The 19,390-nt window shown below is 38.3% G+C and overlaps 1 protein-coding gene across 1 annotated transcript in view; it reads left to right on the top strand.

The window, feature by feature from the left end:
• ATP13A5 (ATPase type 13A5) overlaps window positions 1-19,390 on the top strand; it is a 108,319-nt gene that overhangs the window by 20,004 nt on the left and 68,925 nt on the right. Inside the window, exons 6-9 of the mRNA XM_012640340.1 lie at window positions 3,016-3,085; window positions 9,447-9,581; window positions 15,311-15,383; window positions 16,337-16,465. Of these exons, the coding sequence (XP_012495794.1) occupies window positions 3,016-3,085; window positions 9,447-9,581; window positions 15,311-15,383; window positions 16,337-16,465 (407 nt within the window). The remainder of the gene's footprint in view (window positions 1-3,015; window positions 3,086-9,446; window positions 9,582-15,310; window positions 15,384-16,336; window positions 16,466-19,390) is intronic.

Below are 19,390 nucleotides of genomic sequence, written 5' to 3' on the forward strand. Positions count from 1 at the left end.
AGCACATACAGAAGGCAGAAGGTCCTGAAAGAGCCCCGCTTTTCCTGAGGCTGTCAGGATACACGTGATTTAGGAAATGAAAGAAATGGACAGGCCAAAAATGAGGACTAATGTGAAAAACTAAAATGACTTTTCTGTCATTTGTAAAATGAAGCTTCTCTGTATAAATGTTTTGTTCAAGTACACAAGTAGGTTCTAGCACTGTTGAAATAGAGAGTTTGTTCCTTTCAGAAAGCAATTTCTCAAAACATAACAGTCTTCTTATTTTTTAATGGGGAGGGCTCTTAGAGCAACCCACTTTTTATGGCACATAACCATACCTAAATCTCAAAACTTGGATGCCATATTTTTGGTCTCCCTCCCTTTATAAAGCAGGACTGTTCAGACAAGGGCATTGCCTAGCAGAATCACATGGGAACCTTCTCAAACTCTACATGTCTGGTTCCTAAAAATTCCTGGAAGTGGATTATGCCAGGATCTCCTGGCTTGACTAGAAAACTATAGGAATCCATCCCTGCCAGAGACCCCGTCGGAGGCTTAGCAGAATGGAAGCGGTGAGGAAAATCCAGGATGGTCATGCATAGTTTGAAAAAGCTCACCAGTAATTCTAGATGCTCCTTCTTCCTCCTTGAGGGCTCTCACTCTAGTCTTCCCCACCTGGAGCCTGAAGTGCCTTCCGCACAACATACTCCCAACAGTTATCTGGTGAATAAATTGGTAAATGAACGCAGGAATGAACAAATAAGCAAAATGAAAAGCGACATGGACCTCTCCTGAAAGAAAGTACTCCTAGTCGTTCACATTTGGTTTTTCAGAAATAAATACATTCAGCAGATTTGCTGTTATCTCCAGGCTGGAGGAAACCTCAGGGATCTCTCACGTTCAGGCCATAGTCAGCGCAGAAATCCCCTCCACAAGTTCCCTGTTGAAAAATCGTTCAACTTCTTCTGGAGAGGGACCACCTACCTCCAAAGCAACTATTCCCCTAATGAATAATGAGAAATTTTAGGCAAGTCTGCTTAATTTTATTTAGCCTATGTTGTTCTGTGAGGCCGCCTAGAACAATTCCAGGACTTCTTTTGCCTGCCAGCTTGTCGGTTTGTCAATCAGGGAATGTAATCTCTCTTGTTCCTTGGGCCTTTCCTCATGTGAACCAGCTTCAAGTCTCATATTTCTGCTGCTTGCTCAGCTATTGGTAACACCCCTGAAAATTCTGCTTGGCCTGTGCTGAGATTGAGATAGATAGGTACATGATTCCTAAGCACACACTAGCTTTTGGCAAGAGACAGTAGAAAAGGGGAAGCGGCAAAGGGCTTGCCCAGTTGTGATTTAAACATGGCCCAGATAAACCCTAAAGAGGATAATCTACGGCAAGTGTTGATCCACTAGACCCCAGTCTTCAGAGCATCTGAGCTCCTCTCTTAATGGTAGTATCAGAAACCATCGCAGCAAGCAGGGAGAGCCAGAGAGCGTCAGGCCCCAGGCTTGCTTTCTAAACTGGCTTTCCACAGTCTCTGTGCAGCTCTAGCTATGGGTCACAAAGACCCTCATTAATTACTTCCACTATTTAGGGATCATCCTCTGTGTTGGACACTGTGCTCCAGAGTTAAAAAAGCTCCATTCCTGCCTTTAAAGAGGCTCTAGAAAATCTGAGGAGAAAAACATGTAATATATGTTATAACTCAGTGAAGTAAGTATTGTTACTAAGGAAGGGTTGTTGGAAGAGAGAAAAATACAGTTAATTATGCTGGAGGGAATAAGACTTCAAAGATAGCTGCCATTTATTGAGAACTCGTCATGTCCTAGGAACCTATGCTAGATGCTTTACATATTTATCTCATACACTACTGATAGCAATTTTATTAGAATGTTTTATCAAACCCACTGTAAAGATGAGATAACCGAGGCTCAGCCCTCATGGAACTATCCATTCACTCATTCAACACATAATTCTTGAGTGTATTTTATGTATTAGGTCCTGTTTTAGACATCTAGGATACAGGAATGTCTTCTGGAAGCCTATATTACAGTGGAGGATGCAGTTCACTGTCTGAATGCTTTTTAACATGTAAGAAAAGAGGTGTAATTTTAGGTAATCATATAGGTAAGTTTAAGGAGATAAAGAGAATCTGGGTTGGCAGTTGGGGTAGCTATTTTAAATAGCTTTGTTAGGGAAAGCCCCAGTAAGGAGGTGCTGTGTGAGAGATCTTTGGTCTCACTCCCGTATAACAGAGAGCTGAGTTCAAGTTTATACGACTTCTCTGAGACCAAAGATCCCTCGCGCAGGTTCTCCCTGTTGGTGCTTACTGAGGCTGGGTTGTGAAGTGGAGTCACAGACACCATGGTCTGAAGCCCAGCTCTGCCTCTTTCGAGCCCTGAGACTCTGGGAAAGCTACTTAGTTTATTGGAGCGTCAGTTTTCCTTATAATAGATGATAATATGAAATCTCATAGGAATACAGTGATGATTAACGGAGTTAATGCCTGAAGGCTAAGTGCAGTTTCTGACACTCCCATTTCTGCTTTAAAGTTATATTGTCATGATTGATATTAGATGTGTGCTCCTTTGGCTAAACACCTGCATTGAATAGTTTTCCTATTGGTAAACTGAGGATATTAGTCCTTTCCCTTGGACTATTGTGAGGGATCAAACGAATCTTTTGTAGGAACTTTGTAAATTGTAAAATACTTCACAGACATGAGGACTTTTTATTGTGATGTACTTATGTATTTCACCTTGTGTATAATGTACACATTTACAAGATGTTGGCCATGAAGAACATACGTCATCTTCCAGTTCATTTGCTCATTCATTCACGTATTTATTCAGTTCATATCCTAAGGGCCTGTCCTAGGTGCTGCTTTAGGATTATGTTTCAAAAGAACTTGCACATTATGTTTTAATTGAAGCCACAAAATCTCTAAAGAGTAGAGGTTACTTCTGCTTAGTCTGGCCTGTACTCACTTATCACTGAGCTTGTAAGTGTGGCACTAATGGGTGGTCTATCTCCTGCAGAAGATTGGTGTGTGGGCCCAATGCCATTGAGGTTGAAATCCAACCCATATTGAAGCTGCTCGTTAAACAGGTAACTAACTGATTTCCTTTTGAAAAACAATTATTTCTGCCCCTTATTTCTTACTTCCTAGTACTCAGGGGACTATTACACAGCACATAAATACTTTGATGTGAATGAAATCTTGTTTAATGCAACTTCTTTTTGTTATTGGTTCCTTGATTTTAGTTAATACTTTTTCTGTCTATGAGGGTTTTTTTTCTTATTTCCATAAATATAGATAGATTTTTTCCAAGATTTCTAACTAGTCCTTTTCAATAACCACTTATTTTAAATTCAAATCCACTTTAAGACCCGTTCCCAGTGTGAGGGCCAAATTTCTCTTTCATGATCTCTTATTTGTTAGTTTTGTTTTCTTAAGTTTCTGATGGTAGTTTTTGTGGTCGTGGAGAGGTTCTTTAGTCAGCTCAAGCTGCTGTAACAAAATATCATAGATTGGTTAGCTTAAATGACAAATATTTGTTTTTCACAGTTTTGGAGATTGGGAAGTCCAAGATCAAAGTCCCTGCGTATATGATTCCTGATGAGAGCCAGCCCACTCTCTGGCTTGCAGAACACCAAAACTTCTCTCTGTGTTCTCACATGAGAAAGAAAGCTCTGGTCTCTTTCTCTTCTTATAAGGACTCTGATTCCATCATGGGATAGGATAGTCTGACTTCCTCTTTCCTGATTTGGATGCCCTTTATTTCTTTCTCTTGCCTGATTGCTCTAACAAGGACTTTCAGTACTATGTTGAATAGAAGTGGTGACAGTGGACACTCTTGTCTTATCTTGTTCTAGTTCTCAGGGGAAATGTTTTCAGTGTTTCCCCATTCAGTATAATGTTGGCTGTGGGTTTGTCATAAATGGTTTTTATAATTTTTAGGTATTTCCTTCTACGTCTAGTTTGTTGAGAGTTTTTATCAAATACTTTTCAGGATCTATTGATATGATCATACAGTGTGTTTGTTTTTATTTCTGTTTATGTGGTGAATCACATTTATTGATTTGCATGTGTTAAACCATCCTTGCATCCCCAGAATGAAACCCACTCAATCCTGGTGAATTATCTTTTCAATGTGCTGTTGAATTCAGTTTGCTAATATTTTGTTGAGGATTTTTGCATCTATGTTCATGAGAGATATTGGTCTATAGTTTTCTTTTTGTTGTTGTTGTGTCCTTTCCTGACCTTGGTATCAAGGTGATACTGGCTTTATTGAATTTGTTAGGGAGGATGCCATGGAATAATTTCTGTAGTATAGGTATCAGTTCTTCTCTGAAGTTCTGGTAGAATTTGGCTGTGAATCAGTCTGGTCTGGGACTTTCATTGTCGAGAGATTCTTTATTACTGCTTCAATCTCACTACTCATTATTGGTCTGTTCAGAATTTTTATTTATTCTTCATTCAGGTTTGGGAGGTTTTGTGTTTCCTCTACATCAGCAGTCCCCAAACTTTTTGGCACCAGGGACCGTTTTCATGTAAGACAATTTTCCTTGGACCGGGGAGCGGGGGGATAGTTTTGGGATGATTCAAGTGCATTGCATTTATTGTGAGCTTTATTTCTATTATTATTACATTGTAATATATAACGAAATAATTACACAACTCACCATAGGTTGGGGACTCCTGCTCTACATTTTGTAGTTTGTATGCATAGAAATTTTGGTAGTATTCACGAATGATATTTTGTATTTCTGTGGAATCAGTTGTAATATCTCCTTTTTCATTTCTGATTGTGCTTATTTGAGTCCTTTCTCTTCCATTTCTGATTAATCTGGCTAGTGGTCTATTGATTTTGTGTATCTTTTCAATGAACCAACTTTTTGTTTTGTTGATCCTTTGTTTTTGTTTGTTTGCTTGTTTTTGGTTTCCATTTCAATTAGTTCTGCTCTGAGCTGTGTTATTTCTTTTCTTCTGCTGGCTTTGGGTTTGGTTTGTTCTTCTTTTTCTAGTTCCTTGAGATGTAACATTAGGTTGTTAATTTGTGAACTTTCTGTCTTTTTGATGTAGGCATTTAAGGCATTAAATTTCCCCTTACAACTGCTTTTACTGTATCCCACAGATTTTGAAAACTTGTGTCTCCTTTGTGGTTCAGTTTGATTTTATTTCCATTTTAATTTCCTCATTGACCCAAAGATCATTCAGCAGGAAGTTGTTTAAGATACATAACTTTGTGTAGATTTGAGTGTTTCTCTTGAGTAAGGTACATGGTATGATTTTAATTTTTTTAATTTGCTGAGACTTGTTTTGTGGCCTAAGATATGATCAATATTGGAAAATTGTGCTGATGTGCTGATGTCCCATGTGCCAATGAGAAGAATCTATATTCAGTAGTTTTTGGGTAGAATGTTATGTAAACGTCTGTTAGGTCTGTTTGTTCTAGAGTATTGTTTACATCCAGTGTTTATTTATTTTCTGCTTGGATGATCTGTCCAGTTCTGTCGGTGGGGTGTTGAAGTCATTATGCTGCTGGCCATTATGATGCTGCTATTTATCTCTTTGCTTAGATCTAGTAGGGTTTGCTTTGTGAATCTGGGCACTCCTGTGTTAGGTGTATATATATTTAGGATTATGTCTTCTTGTTGAATTGCTCCCTTTATCATTATAAAATGACCATCCTTGTCCTCCTTTACATTGTTGATTTAAAGTCTATCTTATCTGATATGAGAATGGTTATACCTGCTCACTTTTGGTTTCCATCCATGTGGAATATTTTTTTCCATCTTTTTATCTTGAGTCCATGTGAATGTGAGTTAAATGCATTTCTTGGAGACAGAAAATGCTTGGTGTATGTTTTTTCATCCATTCAGCCAGTCTATATCTTTTAAGTGGGGCATTCAGACTGCTGATGTTCAGTGTTGGTATTAATATTTGGGATACTGTTCTGTTCATCATGTTTGATTAAACCTGTTGTTTTGTTTTCCCTCTTATGCTAGTATTTTATTACAGCTGTGAGTTTTAAATTTTGGGTGTTTTTACTCTGGTGGGTATCTATTGTGCTGTTCCATGTATATATAATGCAGTTTTGAGTATTTTGCGTAGGGCAAGTCTACTAGTGTCAAATTCCCTTAATGTTTGCTTGTCTTGAAAAGTCTTTATTTCTCCATCAGTTATGAAATTTAGTTTTGCAGAATCCAAAATTCTTGGCTGGCAGTTATTCTGTTTAAGAAGACTAAAAATGAGGCCCCAATGCCTTCTGGCTTGTAAGGTCTCTGCTAAGAAATCTGCTGTTAGCCTGATGGATTTTCCTTTATAGGTTAGTTGTTGCTTTTGCCTTGCAGCTTTTAGAATTTTCTCTTTAAGTTTGACTTTACCCAGGTTGATCACTATGTGTCTTGGAAATGTCCTATTTGCTATGAATCTTCCTGATGTTTGATGAATATCTGTATCTGAATATCTTGTATCTGAATATCTGAATCTCTGGTGATACCAGGGAAGTTTTCCTCAATAATTCCCTCAAATAAATTTTCTGTGCTTTTTGCTTTCTCTTCTTCTCTCTCAGGGATGCCTATAATTTTTATATTGGCTCTCTTTGCATAGTCCCATACTTCTCTGAGTGATTGTTCATTCTTCTTTATTCTTTTTTCTGCATCTTAGATTGACTTGGTTAGTTCAATAGCCTTGTCTTCAAGTCCCAAAATTCTTTCTTCTGTTTGGTCTAGCCTGTTGTTGAGGCTTTCTACTATATTGAAATTCCCTAAATGACTTTTTCGTTTCTTTAAGTTCTGTTATGTCTTATCTTATGTTGTCTATCTCTTTAGTGAGTTTTTCATTTTTTTCATTCATGTCTTGAAACTTTTTTTAGCTTGTTTGTGTTGGTTTTCAACTTTCTCTTCAATCCCATTCATCTTATTTGCAATCCGTATTCTGAATTCCATCTCTGACATTTTAGCAATTTCCTGTAGGTTGGGGTCCATTGCTGGAGACCTATTGTGATTTTAGGGGATGGGAGTGTTGGAATGGTTTGTTTTTTCATGTTGCCAGAGTTCTTATTCTGGTTCCTTCTCATGTGAAATCTCTTCTTTTTGCTGAAGACAAATAAACTTATAGTGCACCTATTCTCCTCCTCTGGGAACTCTCCTACTTAGTGCAAAGAAGAAGAGGCCCCTGGATGGCAGGCTGGTGTCCTACTCTAGAGGATTGACCTGTCCTGAGATGGGTGGATGTACTATGAGTGTTTAACACTGTTGCTCTCCTGTGTCTCCTGACTCATCATTCCCCTATGTTTGTCACTGGCAGTCCCCACGTTTCGGAGTGCATGAATGCTCCACCTAGTCTGTCAGCAGTGGCAATTGTCAGCCAAAGCCAGCTCGAGAGCTGCTCCACTCAGATCTGCAGGCAGCAGTGTTTGTCAGCCTGTGACACCTCTAGCACAGCCCCACCCAAGCCAGTGGGTGGCAGTGATTGTCTGCCCAGGCTTGGGAACTGCCCTGATCATTTCCAGGAGTTACCCCATGTGGCTTGAGTGTAGTCCCACTTGCACCCTCTGGCAGAAGCAATTGAGAGCCTGCACCGGCTTGAGGGTTGCCCACTCAGATCCACAGACTGCAGCTTTTGCCCACTGTGTGCAGGCTTGAGTACAACTCTGCCCACCCCTCTGCCCATCTACTTGTCGGCGCACTCAGGCTTGAGAGCTGCTGCATTTGGATCCTCTCCTAGTTTCTGTCTAACCCATGAAGATATTTATTTTGGTTTCAAGCATGGCCATACCTTTTTAATATTAAATTTTTTTAAATCTACCATTGTCCTGTGTCTGGAGCAGGAAACAGCTGCTTTTAACTTTATATTTTAGAGTACTTTTAAGTTCACAGCAAAATTGAGCAGAAGGTACCGAGATTTCCCATATATCCTCTGCCCCCACATACACAGAACCTTCCCAACTATCAACAAGCTGGAGGATTTTTAAACTTCTTATTCAAGTACGTTTTCATATTGCCAAAGATTCTCCAGGTATCAATGTGATCTATTTTGACAAGCATGTTAGTATTTTCTGTCATCTGCTTACTAGGCCTTTAGTAGGAAAAAAGCAAGTAAAACTACTTGTTCACATTTGATTTCAAAATAATATTGAATTAGGGAGCTAAATTAATTAGGATGTTGTTTCTTGTACAAGAAGTATTTAACCAATTTTCTACAGGATTTATATAAACTCAAAATCATATTATCATTCATGCATAATCTACAATTAAAGTATTTTAGGATAAGCAAACAAAAAAGCTGTAATTTGTAAGTAAAACAGTTGGGATGGAAATAATAAGAAACTTTAAGGAACAAACTCTTTTTTAAGGTACAAGATATATCCAAGGGTTTAAGAAACCCTTAAGATACAGCCTACTAACTTATTAACCAGATATCATTTTTAGGAATAAAGTTGAATTTTATTTAATGTATTAGGAAATTATAGGAAATAAGAGATTTAAAAAAGTATACCACTGATTTTAGCCAATATTTCATCTAATTTGTGATGTTCATAAAGGGCAGTTCCTCAAGAAAAGAGTCCTTGCTTTGCTCCAATCGGCTTTTTAATTTACACAATGCATGTATGCCATGTGACCTTTCTCTGGCTTCTCAGGTTTGCCTTCTCTCTGCTATAATTATTAATAATGGAGTCAGCAGGAACAAAACGTGGAAAATGAAGGAAATAAAAAGCAGAAGATATTCTCAAGAGACCAAGATGTATGTGTGTGTGTGTGTGTGTGTGTGTGTGTGTGTGTGTGTGCGTGTGTACACGCGCACACACACACACACACATATAGATGCCTAGCTTTGTGGCTGATGTTACCTTCTGCCCATTATTTGCCCTGCAGCCTTGGGGAAGGCATTTCTCTACGGTATGCCTCCTTGTTCAAAGGAAGGGCCATATTAACTTGATTGCCTCTCAGCAGATTTTGCTAAGACCTGTGACATAAAGAATATGTTATTTTCAAATGACTTGGATAAAAGTAGAATCTTTCATTTTCATTGCACAATGTTACTAAATCTGCAGCATGTAATTATGTGAAAAACAAACCTACAATAAAACTGTTCAAAATTGAAATTCATTTTTAAAAAAGACTGAATCCTGTGTCTCTTCCATTATGGGTAAATCTGTTTAAGAAGGTAAATTGTTGGATTTTGTTATTGGTAAAATATTTTTGAAATTCAAAATAAAAAAGAATTATCAGTCTGTAGGCATGGCTCTGAATGCTTAAAATAATTTTGCTTCCACTATGACACATTCTATGTGCTTGACATTGTCTCTACCCAAATTAATGGAATTCTAAGTGAATTCTTAAATATTAGAGGTTTTTCTATGTTGTAAAAAATGTAGAAAGATTTTATAAAGCAATGACATTTTATTGATTGCTACAAAGGTCCATGCAAGTGACCCAAATGCTATTTTTGTACCTGCAGGTTTTAAATCCATTCTATGTGCTCCAAGCCTTCACCCTAACTTTGTGGCTGTCTCAAGGTTACATAGAATACTCGGTGGCCATCATCATTTTGTCTGTTATCTCCATTGTCTTAAGTGTGTATGATTTACGGCAGGTAAGAGCTAAAATCACAGCTGGATTCTATTTAGCTTCTGGCTAAAGAAGCAAAGCCTATGGAATTTCCACTGAGAGCAAGGAGTTGCTTTATCAAACATAAGTCATAACGAAGCAAAAAAAGAAAAAAAAAGGTTAACAAATGTGGGATCTCAGGAGGGGGGCTTCAGGAATAGCAGGTAGATTTAAATGTCTCTGCAAACTCTGATTATCAGATGAAGGTTTCAGAGAATACTGTGTTTAGAAGAACCCCAAGGCTATGGCTGAGTATGGTGGAAAAGAACGCTGTGATGGATGAATGATGTCAGTTACAGTTTTAGGAGAATGGAGGGGTAGCATCTCAATTGTATTAATCAAGGCATTATGCCCCTTAGAACATTTCCACATACTTCCCATGACTTAAATACTTTCTTTGTGCTATACTTTTCCCTTCTAATTTTTTTTTGACAAATTTCAGGCTCCCTCTTAAAATTCCTTTATAACATCTATTTCTTCATTTGGAATTCAGGTATACCCTTCTCTATGGAAACCTAAAAAGAAATACAGAAATTGCTGTTTAGAAGTTAGGAGAAGGGTTGAAGAAAAAATTAGGTTTGATCCTATATTGCATAGGGCAGTGTTTTAGCAAGAGAATTACCTGAGCACACTGGGGGATGGGCATGCTTGTAGCTCTGACTCAGGGTGATGCGAAGGCAATTTATGTAACCAAAGCGTTTGTACCACTGTAATACTGTGAAATAAAACAAATTAAAATATAATTTAAAAAGGAGAATTACATGAGATTCCTCAGTTTCTGATCTTTTAAGTAACACCCAGGGTAATAACAGAAATATACATTTTTAAAAAGTTACATTAACAGGTGATTGTTACACATTCTAAAGGCTTAAGAGCTAGGGGAATCTGCCAAAGGATAAATTCAAACACCAAGATCCCAAATACATGTATTTATTTATTAATGTCATCAGCAGCTCAACATATTTTTTCACTCTTTCTACTCTATTAGGTGCACACATATATACAAGTTTATATGGAAATTTATGCATTTATTATTTTTTAAAATTAAAATGGGATTTTACTATGCACATTAATCTGGAAATTTCCTGTTTTGCTTTACTATATATATAATGGCAATCTACTAAGTAAATAAATAATTAAAAATCATGTTTAAAAATAATGGTATAGTATTTCATGGTATATCATAAATTTTCAGCCATTCTATTATTTATGGAAAGTAAGGTTATTTTCCCCCAATTTTTGCCACCACAAACAATGTTGAATTAAACATAACTGCAGTATAGGCATGTCCTTATGTATTAATATTTGCATGATTTTTAGCATAGCAACCAAAAGCCAGGTTGCTGAATCAAAGAATATGGCATATGTATACTTTGGACTTTAATAGATACTGCTATATCATTTTCCCCAAATGTAGTAATTCCTTTATTAACAGCAACATATAGCAGTATTAACTTCCTCAGATCTTCACCAAAATCTGGTGTTATATATTAATATTTTTAAGTTTTTTGTCTAATAACTTTTTAAAACTGGGACTCATTGATGTTTTAATTTACATTTTCCTGATTACCAATGAGAGTAGAAATTTTTTCTTTTGTCTAATAGAGTTTTCCATTTTTATTTTATGTTAATGGCCTCTTTATATCCATCATATATATGAAAAAGTTTTATTTTTTGTCTATCTTTTTTCTCTTGACCTTGACTTTTGCCATATATTAAAAATTATGTAGAGTTAAATTGTTTCTCTTTTCTTTTATGGTTTCTGGGTTTTCTGTTTTGCTTATGTTCTCCCCTTCCAAAGTTAGTAATCCCTGTTTTTCCAAGTTTTAATTTGCTTAATGTTTATTTTAAAATTCTTAATGGAATTTAAACATTCAGATTCTTCATCTTAACAGAATCTCTAAATTTTTTTGCTCAAAATAAGGGCTAACATGGGAACTTCAGGCTTGATGGCAGTATTACAAAGGATTTCTTTAAAAAGAAGAAAAGGAATTAGAGGACAAACACTAATCTCATTAGCAGCTAGTATTTGTTAATAAAAGCCTATCTGACCCAACCTGTAAAGCAACTTGTAGCACTATACAAAGTGGGCCAGTTTCCTGAAACTATATATGCAGTTTAAATCACAAGTCCTCAACAATCAATATTGGTGGAACACTTTACAAGTTACAATAGGCGCCCACATCCAAAATGTAGGTGTCTGTGTGGGGCATGACAAATTGTAAAATGAGACCCATACAATTTTTATCTCCACCAGGGAGGTGGAGTGACTTGCTCACACTCACCTGGTGACAGTGGCCATAGACTGTAGCCCCAAGTTTTCTGACTCCAAGTACTACACACTGTCCCATTGAGTGCAATCTCAAAGTGACCCAGGAACTTCTTGGAGCAGTAAGATTTGGGGAAGATGTTTGGCAGGAATGGAAAAAAGAACATCTATTGCCCTCCACAAATTATTCTATTGAGCTATATTGAAGATCATTATTTCACTGAATTAGAGATTTTAGTTAAACAAACACAGGTTTTTGAACGTTGTAAGAGGGGAAGTGTTTGTAGGAGTGGAATAAGGTATCTTCCTGCATTGACTCTGGTCTGAAATCATGCCGCCCAGAGAGAGCTTACCTTTCCTAAGCCAAGAAGTACTATCGATGAAGTCCCTTTCTAACGAGTTTGCTGCAGGTATGAGTGCAAACCTTGGCACTCAACTGTATTTACATAGAACTGTATTTGCATAGCCCATTGCTGGGCTCCATGGGAGGCCGCTCTACTAGAAATGGCACTGAGAGTATCTGGCCCATAGTGCTTTTCCTTCAGTCATGACTGAGTTGGGCTCAAGAGGCACCTGAGTTAATGCCCTCATTACTCATCTCTGGAGGAAACCACAGCAAACACAAGGACATGCAGCAACAGATGCCGAATAATAACAATATGCAAATTAGTCTTGGAAACTGATCCTGGTCCCACTGAACAGACACTGAAGAGACCGGAGGAGGCCTAATGAAAATCAGGCAATGAGCTTCGCAATCATGGCCAGCATTGCAGCACTTGCCTTCTCCTAGCTAGTGAGTTGTCATAGAAACCTGTGTTTGTACAGTTTCTGAGTGCATTAACTCAAAGAGGATGCTTACATTATCCTATTCCAGTGTTGTTGGGAAAAGTAGAATAATTCAGTTCTATTAAATACATATTTGATGAAGGCCTACTATGGGGGATCCACTGAATAATGTACACGGTACCTTTCTTCTGTGAACTGCCTGACCCACAAGGGGAGACCTGAGCAGACAACAATAGCTGTAATGGAATGTGATCAGTACACTAACACAGTGGAAACACGGACAGCAGAACAACGAATTCTTCCCGGGGATAGGAGGGACTAATGGAATGGAGGTGACATTTGAGCAGGCCTTTATGTGAAGGATTAGAGAGTTTGCTCATAGAAAACCGAAGTGGGCGTTCCAGGGAGTAGTTTGAGCAAAGGCATGGAAGCTCCGCGGCAGGTTACACAGAATGCTAAGTCTGATAAACGAATCTAGCGTTACAGCGTAATGAGTCTTGAGAATCACAGTCAAGTGTTATTAACTCATACTTCACCAAGTCTAAATGGGTTGATTATCATCCTCTTATGCTAGGCTAAATTTATTTGTCTAAAAGAGTTTACTAAGCAAGAAAATAACTTAAAGAAATTTAGAAGAAGGATGTTTATCTTCCTGAAAGGAAAAAAAAAGCTGTTTTCAAGCACTGGAAGTACATATTCATCAACAGAAAAGGCCTTACAGTCAGATGAAATGGGGTTTGATTGTCAGTCTTAATACTTAGGAAGTAACTGATTGTTACTTTAACATTTTCAATCCTAATTTTTGTTTTTTATTTTTATATGTATGTTTGAGATGACATTTTCATCATAGAATTATTTTGTGGATTAAGAAAAAAAATCAAACACTATATTCCAAATGCCTGGCATATAGTAGTTGCTTAATGTTTTAAATTATTTAAAAATAATAATAATTTGAGTCATTTATATACCTTGTGTACTTCTATGAAGCCTTGAGTGTTTTGAATAAATCTCTGACATGCAAAATAAATCAGTATCATACCATTTTAGAGCTTGAAGGGAACTTAAAAATGATCCATTTCAATGCCGTCTCTTTCCAGAGGAAAAAACTCATTGGTAAGGTGAAGTTTCTTATGTGTGTACATTACCTGGCTGGTTAGTTGGTAAGCCTGACCTACAACTCAGAAATCCTAGTGTTCTTGCCACAGAACCATGGCTGACTTTCTCACTATTATCCATCATTAAAATGAAGGCCCCAACAGTGAAGCCTCAGAAAGTCACATTAGAGCAATGAATAGGTACTAAACAGTAATATCACTTCTTCCACTCAATTGGTCCAAATTATTGAAGCTTAGCTTTTTATGCAAAACTAAAGTAAATAATAAAATTTTCCATATGAATATTAATAGTGATTTCATTGCGTTCTCTCAGGGGGAAAGTTGCATAATTGCGTGTAATGCTCGTCTTAGCCTGGTGACACTTGTAACGTTAAAAAACATCAAAAGAACAGATCAAAATAATATAACATCTAAAAGAAAAACGTTTTACATTTGAATTAGGTTAAGCTGCATTTAAGTATTGTTGACAATATTGAAACCCTCTTCTACCAGAGGCATCCAAATAACTGACATCCCTATGGAAAGAGACAGCTCTTCCTGGGGCTCCTCAGCCCCGCCCCAGCCAGCCCAGTGTCAAGCTCTCTCTGGCAGGTGGCTCCCGGAAGTCTGTATGAGGAACCGTGTGGATGAAATCCCCGCTCGCTTCCGCCTCCCCAGGAGATGATGCCTGCAATTCTCTGGGCTCTTCTCATTTCCTCTGCTTTTCACAGAATGATATCTCAATGAATTCTACCTCAAGCAAGTCTTCCCAGTCAATGTGCTCCCACAACTGTTTTTCCAACAAACGACTTTCTTATTAATCACTAATATCCATGAGCTCTTAGCATAGCATTGAGTACTATAAAAGGGCTTTATAAAAATTAGTTAACTTAAAACTTGACTCAATAAAATAGATTCTGTTATAATCTCCCCTTGCAGATGAGCAAAAGGGAGTTAAACAGGCTAAATAACTCACAAATGGTAATGTCAGGATTCAAAGGTGGGCAGCATGACTCTTGTCTGCGCACTTACCCAGTATGAAAATTCACAGTTCTAAAGGAGCGGATGGCTGTTCCACATGCAGTGAAAACTCAGCCCAAATATTCACAGGCTTTTACAAGTGCAAATCCACTTACAGATCAAATTTAGCTTTGCTGTTTTACAGATAGGGAAACAGAGGCATAGAGAGGGAAGTGACCTGTTCACAGGCTTGTTCTTCCTCATTCTGATTATACACCTTCAAGAAGTGAAGCCTTGGTTCCTCGGCTTAGGTCCTTGAAGGCAGTGGCTGTGCATTATTTTCCTGGGAGTGGAATAGCATTAAACTAATGAGCATATCTGCTGCTGCAAGTATGGGGTCAGGTGAGGTAGGGGTAGGGGCAGGGAAGCTGAAGATTCAAAAGTAGAGGTTGAGTCCTTTGCCCAGAGTCAGTTTGGCTGTGACAGCAGGTTTGGCATGTACTATGTTGAGATTATGTGGTTTTCAGGATGCGGATTATTGATATTTAAATGTTGACTTTTATTTTTTATTTATTTATTTTTTAAATGTTGACTTTGAATTGGTAGCAATCAGTGAAGCTACACAACCTCGTGGAGGATCATAACAAAGTCCAGGTCACAGTCTTCGTGAAAGACAAAGGTAAGGGATGTGTTAGGCCATCGTCAGCATCTTAACATTTCAAGGTGCAATTGGTTTCATTTGTCCTTGATTATTAGTCAAGGAGAAAAACTCTTTTCTGATTAAACCCAGGACTGCGACGAGGGTGAGACAAAGAAGGCATCTGAGATACAAAATTTAAGGAGGCAAAATAGTGCAAGTGCTGACCTTGCATCTTCAGGGTGCTGAAGAGTGAGTGTCTCATTAAATTTCACATCCTAGGCACCTTATGCAGCTTACCCTCATCCCAGCCCTGATTGAACCATTCCTACTCAATGTCTGGGGTACTTCAAATTCCCTCTGCCCTCCATAGATCACTCATCGGACTAATACTGGGTAAACCTTCTTAAGACTCCTTTATTTCCCCACCTAACCATCCCAAACAGACCCTGTGTCATACATTTTGAACTGCCATCTGGAACCTAAGCCTGAAGGGACTTTTAGATGGCTGGCTGGACACTCAGTATTTGCTCTGAGCTGGCCTAGGGTAGGGTGACCATGCCTCTCTGCAAGGAGGGAGGAGCTGCACCCCAGGGCAGCAGAAGCTATTTGGATGATTTGCATAAGGCCCCATCCAAGAAGACAAAGTGTGCCACAGGGTGTCAGAAACCCAGCCAAAGAGAACAAACAGTAGGGAAGGGGCACTTCTGCATTGCCCAGTGCCCTTGAGTTTTTGTTATGGGCAGGGCACTACATCAGGTATTAAGATCAAGATGGGATCTTGTTGCTTAGCTAATCCTTTACTATGTCCCAGGAACCGATTGATTGTCTACCCCTGATTCTCTTGGAATTTTCAACAGAGGGGAAGGGGCTTGAGTAGTTGAGCAGATGGAGTAGCTCTTGGTCAACAGGTTGATAAGGGTTCTTAGTCACCTTTATTCTTAAATAAAAACAAGAAAAGGTCAGCTAGTCATGGAAACTTTACTGTTGTACAGGTTTGCAGGAGCTGGAATCCCATCTCTTGGTTCCCGGAGATGTTCTTATTCTTCCAGGAAAATTTTTATTGCCGTGTGATGCTGTTCTGATTGAGGGGAACTGTGTGGTGAATGAAAGCATGCTCACAGGTAGGTGGTTCTTACAGTGCTTCCCCTGCCCTGTCCAACACCCAGGCCAAGCGCTAGCTAATCAGATCAACATATCCTCAGCTACCTCATACCAGGCCCACACTAGGATATTGAACAATAGATGAGGGAGACACCTCCAGTCCTTCCATTCAAATGGAGACACAATATATTCAAACAGGGAGTGTTTAACAATATAAGAATTAAGACACAATAAATACAAAGCTAGAGAAAACATTTAACACTACATGTGATTCATTGCCCAGTGGGTGAGGTAAACACTATGCTTTGGGTCCGGGGGAGGGTAAGAGCACGGTACAGTTTGCAACACTCTCTCTCTATAAATATGAGAATGTTCTATACACACATCCAAACAAAACACAAGCTCAAAACCACAACGCTTACAACTGGAAGGGCACAGAGATTTTATCTGGCCTCTTGCATTTTATAGATGGAAAGAACAGATTTCACTGCAAAGGAGTTTGAGTGGAATCTTAGGGCAAACACAGTGTAACAGTTCTGGTTTTTAGATTTGTTTTTCTTGTTGATCAGACTGAGCAGAAAACTGGTCTTCTAGGTACAGTTCCAATGGTCCTCATTTGTGCTTGGTAAAGTCTACCTGAATTTGTGTAATTAGTAAGGCACTACATATAAAGCATTCCTTAGGCAAAAAATTAAAAAATACACAGCACATTGTAATGACAGAAGAAGAGACTATACAGCAACACAAAAATAGAAACTATTTGTCTTTCTTGCTTACACATTATTGAGTTTTTCTTTTTCCAAATGGTATAAAGATGGGGAAAAAACCATACACAAAATTTTCTAACATTACCTAAGTGTAATGGGAGTTCATTATCTATTCCTAAATTGTTCAACACGAACAGATCTCACATTAAAAATGGGTCTACTTAATTTAAAATTGAGACAAGAAAATGTAGTAAACATAAATATGTTGAGTATAATTACAAAATACCCCTTTAATGTGTTGCAATCTAACTGCCTTCTAATGATGGTGATGAGGATTTGCATACTGATCATATCTTTTACCCAGAATGTTGCCATAGTACCCAGTGTGTAAACCTCAAGCCCATGGAAAACTGTCCTGTTCACTCTAACGCAGCAAGGCTCCCATCTCCCAGCAGCCTGACAATGGAGAATGGCTTCTCTCAGCAGTAACAGAGAGCGCGGCCATGAGCAAACAGCAGGAGACAGAAAGGCTTCCTGCCCTTGGGCTGCTCTCTGTCTTCTCACTGCCCAGGTGCACAGTACTTGCCTTGATTCTCAGAAAAATCCAGAGAGTTCCAGAGAAGTAGAAATGGTAAACAATACTGCCTTTCAACAATGTGTGAAATTGACCTAAAATGACCTTAAATGGCAAGTGGCTTTTCCTAGTGTATGTTTTTGGAAAGATTAAAGTCATCAGCACTAATATCTGTGTAACCTAAGTCCTGACAAAAGCCAGTTTTAGAGACAGACACATAAAACAAAATACATATATTTTTCTCATTAACTTCTTCAAAAAGGTCAAAGTTCCAGGATGGTCTCAAAACTGTATTGCACAGCTACATAGATCCTCCCACTCGTGTACACTATTTGTGGAAAGAATTCTTACTAAACAATCAGAAGATTGGGATTAGATTCCTGAAACTGCAAATGTATTCCTAGGGTAATTGTTCACAAATGTGACTTAGGTATTTTTTGCCCCATGTGCAAAATAGTCTTTTGCATATAGAAGTCTTTATTTATGTAAGAATAAAAATAGCAAATACTCCTAGCATCTCTATAGCAACTTATATTTTATAAATAACTTTTACATCTCATTTCATCATTGCACAAAACAAATCAGACTAGGAGCTGTTATAATACCAATTTACAAATGAGGAGACTGAGGTAAAAAGGGGCTGGAGCTGCTCTGCTAGCAAGTGAAAGGACCAGAATTGGAGGTGGCCTTTAGTCCCAAATATAGAGGACCATAGGAGTGAGGAAGGTGACTTGAAGGCAGGTAAAGCTGCTGCCTTCGTTTTCCTGCCTGATCGTCTTTTTCCTCTTGATTTGGTATTCCTATCCTTAGCACCCACCTCTGGTATGATCTTCCTCCTCCTCCTCCTCAGTCTCATCCTATTGCCACAAACTCAGCTGTGCTAAGAAGCTTATCTTTACAACTACACTCAATTTCTATTTGGATTCCAAATTTTGCCATCCATTTATTCAGCAAAAGTTCAGAAATGCCTACTATGCACCAGGTACTGTGTTGTGTGCTGGAGTCACCACGATAAATGAGAACTGGTCCCTGCTCTCAAATTGTTTACAGTCTAACAGTCCCAGAAACGTTAATCAACAAAGACATGACATTTCAAACACTCGCCATGCAGAGGCATCTGGCTTCTCCAGGACAAGGGAAAGAATCTCCATTTGACAGCACGGGGAGCCAACTGTACAACTGATAATGAGTAATGATGTCACTTCCTTCTAAAACCCTCTCCAGCCTTCATAGACCCCAAATCTTTTCTGGGTGAAACCATCCTTTCTTGGGCTCCCAAGAAAGGACAAGACATGAGACTTCTTATTAACATGTGAATAGTGTAAAAGAGACTTGAAAACTATCTCCCTGTAAAAATATCTGATTTGAGTGTTATCTCTGGAACGTATTGTCTCCAAATGACTGCCCTCTCTGATTGATCAATACTCGTCTGCCTCCAATTTCATTGTGTGGAAAACTGGTTACTAATGTTAGCCTAAGCATGTATTGTGGATTAATGTTCTATGATCCAAAGACAGAAAAAACATTCGAAGTTATCTATAAGTAGTTGCCTTTTACAATGGCTAATTTTAAAGCAATGTGGCATAATGATTTGGAGATTTGTCAACAAATTCTAACTCTTTTACAAAGCCATTTAGAATGCAATTGATAAATTCACACAATGG

This window comes from Propithecus coquereli, unplaced genomic scaffold (genome assembly GCF_000956105.1).
Source record: "Propithecus coquereli isolate 6110/MARCELLA unplaced genomic scaffold, Pcoq_1.0 Scaffold10, whole genome shotgun sequence".
Lineage (NCBI taxonomy): Eukaryota > Metazoa > Chordata > Mammalia > Primates > Indriidae > Propithecus > Propithecus coquereli.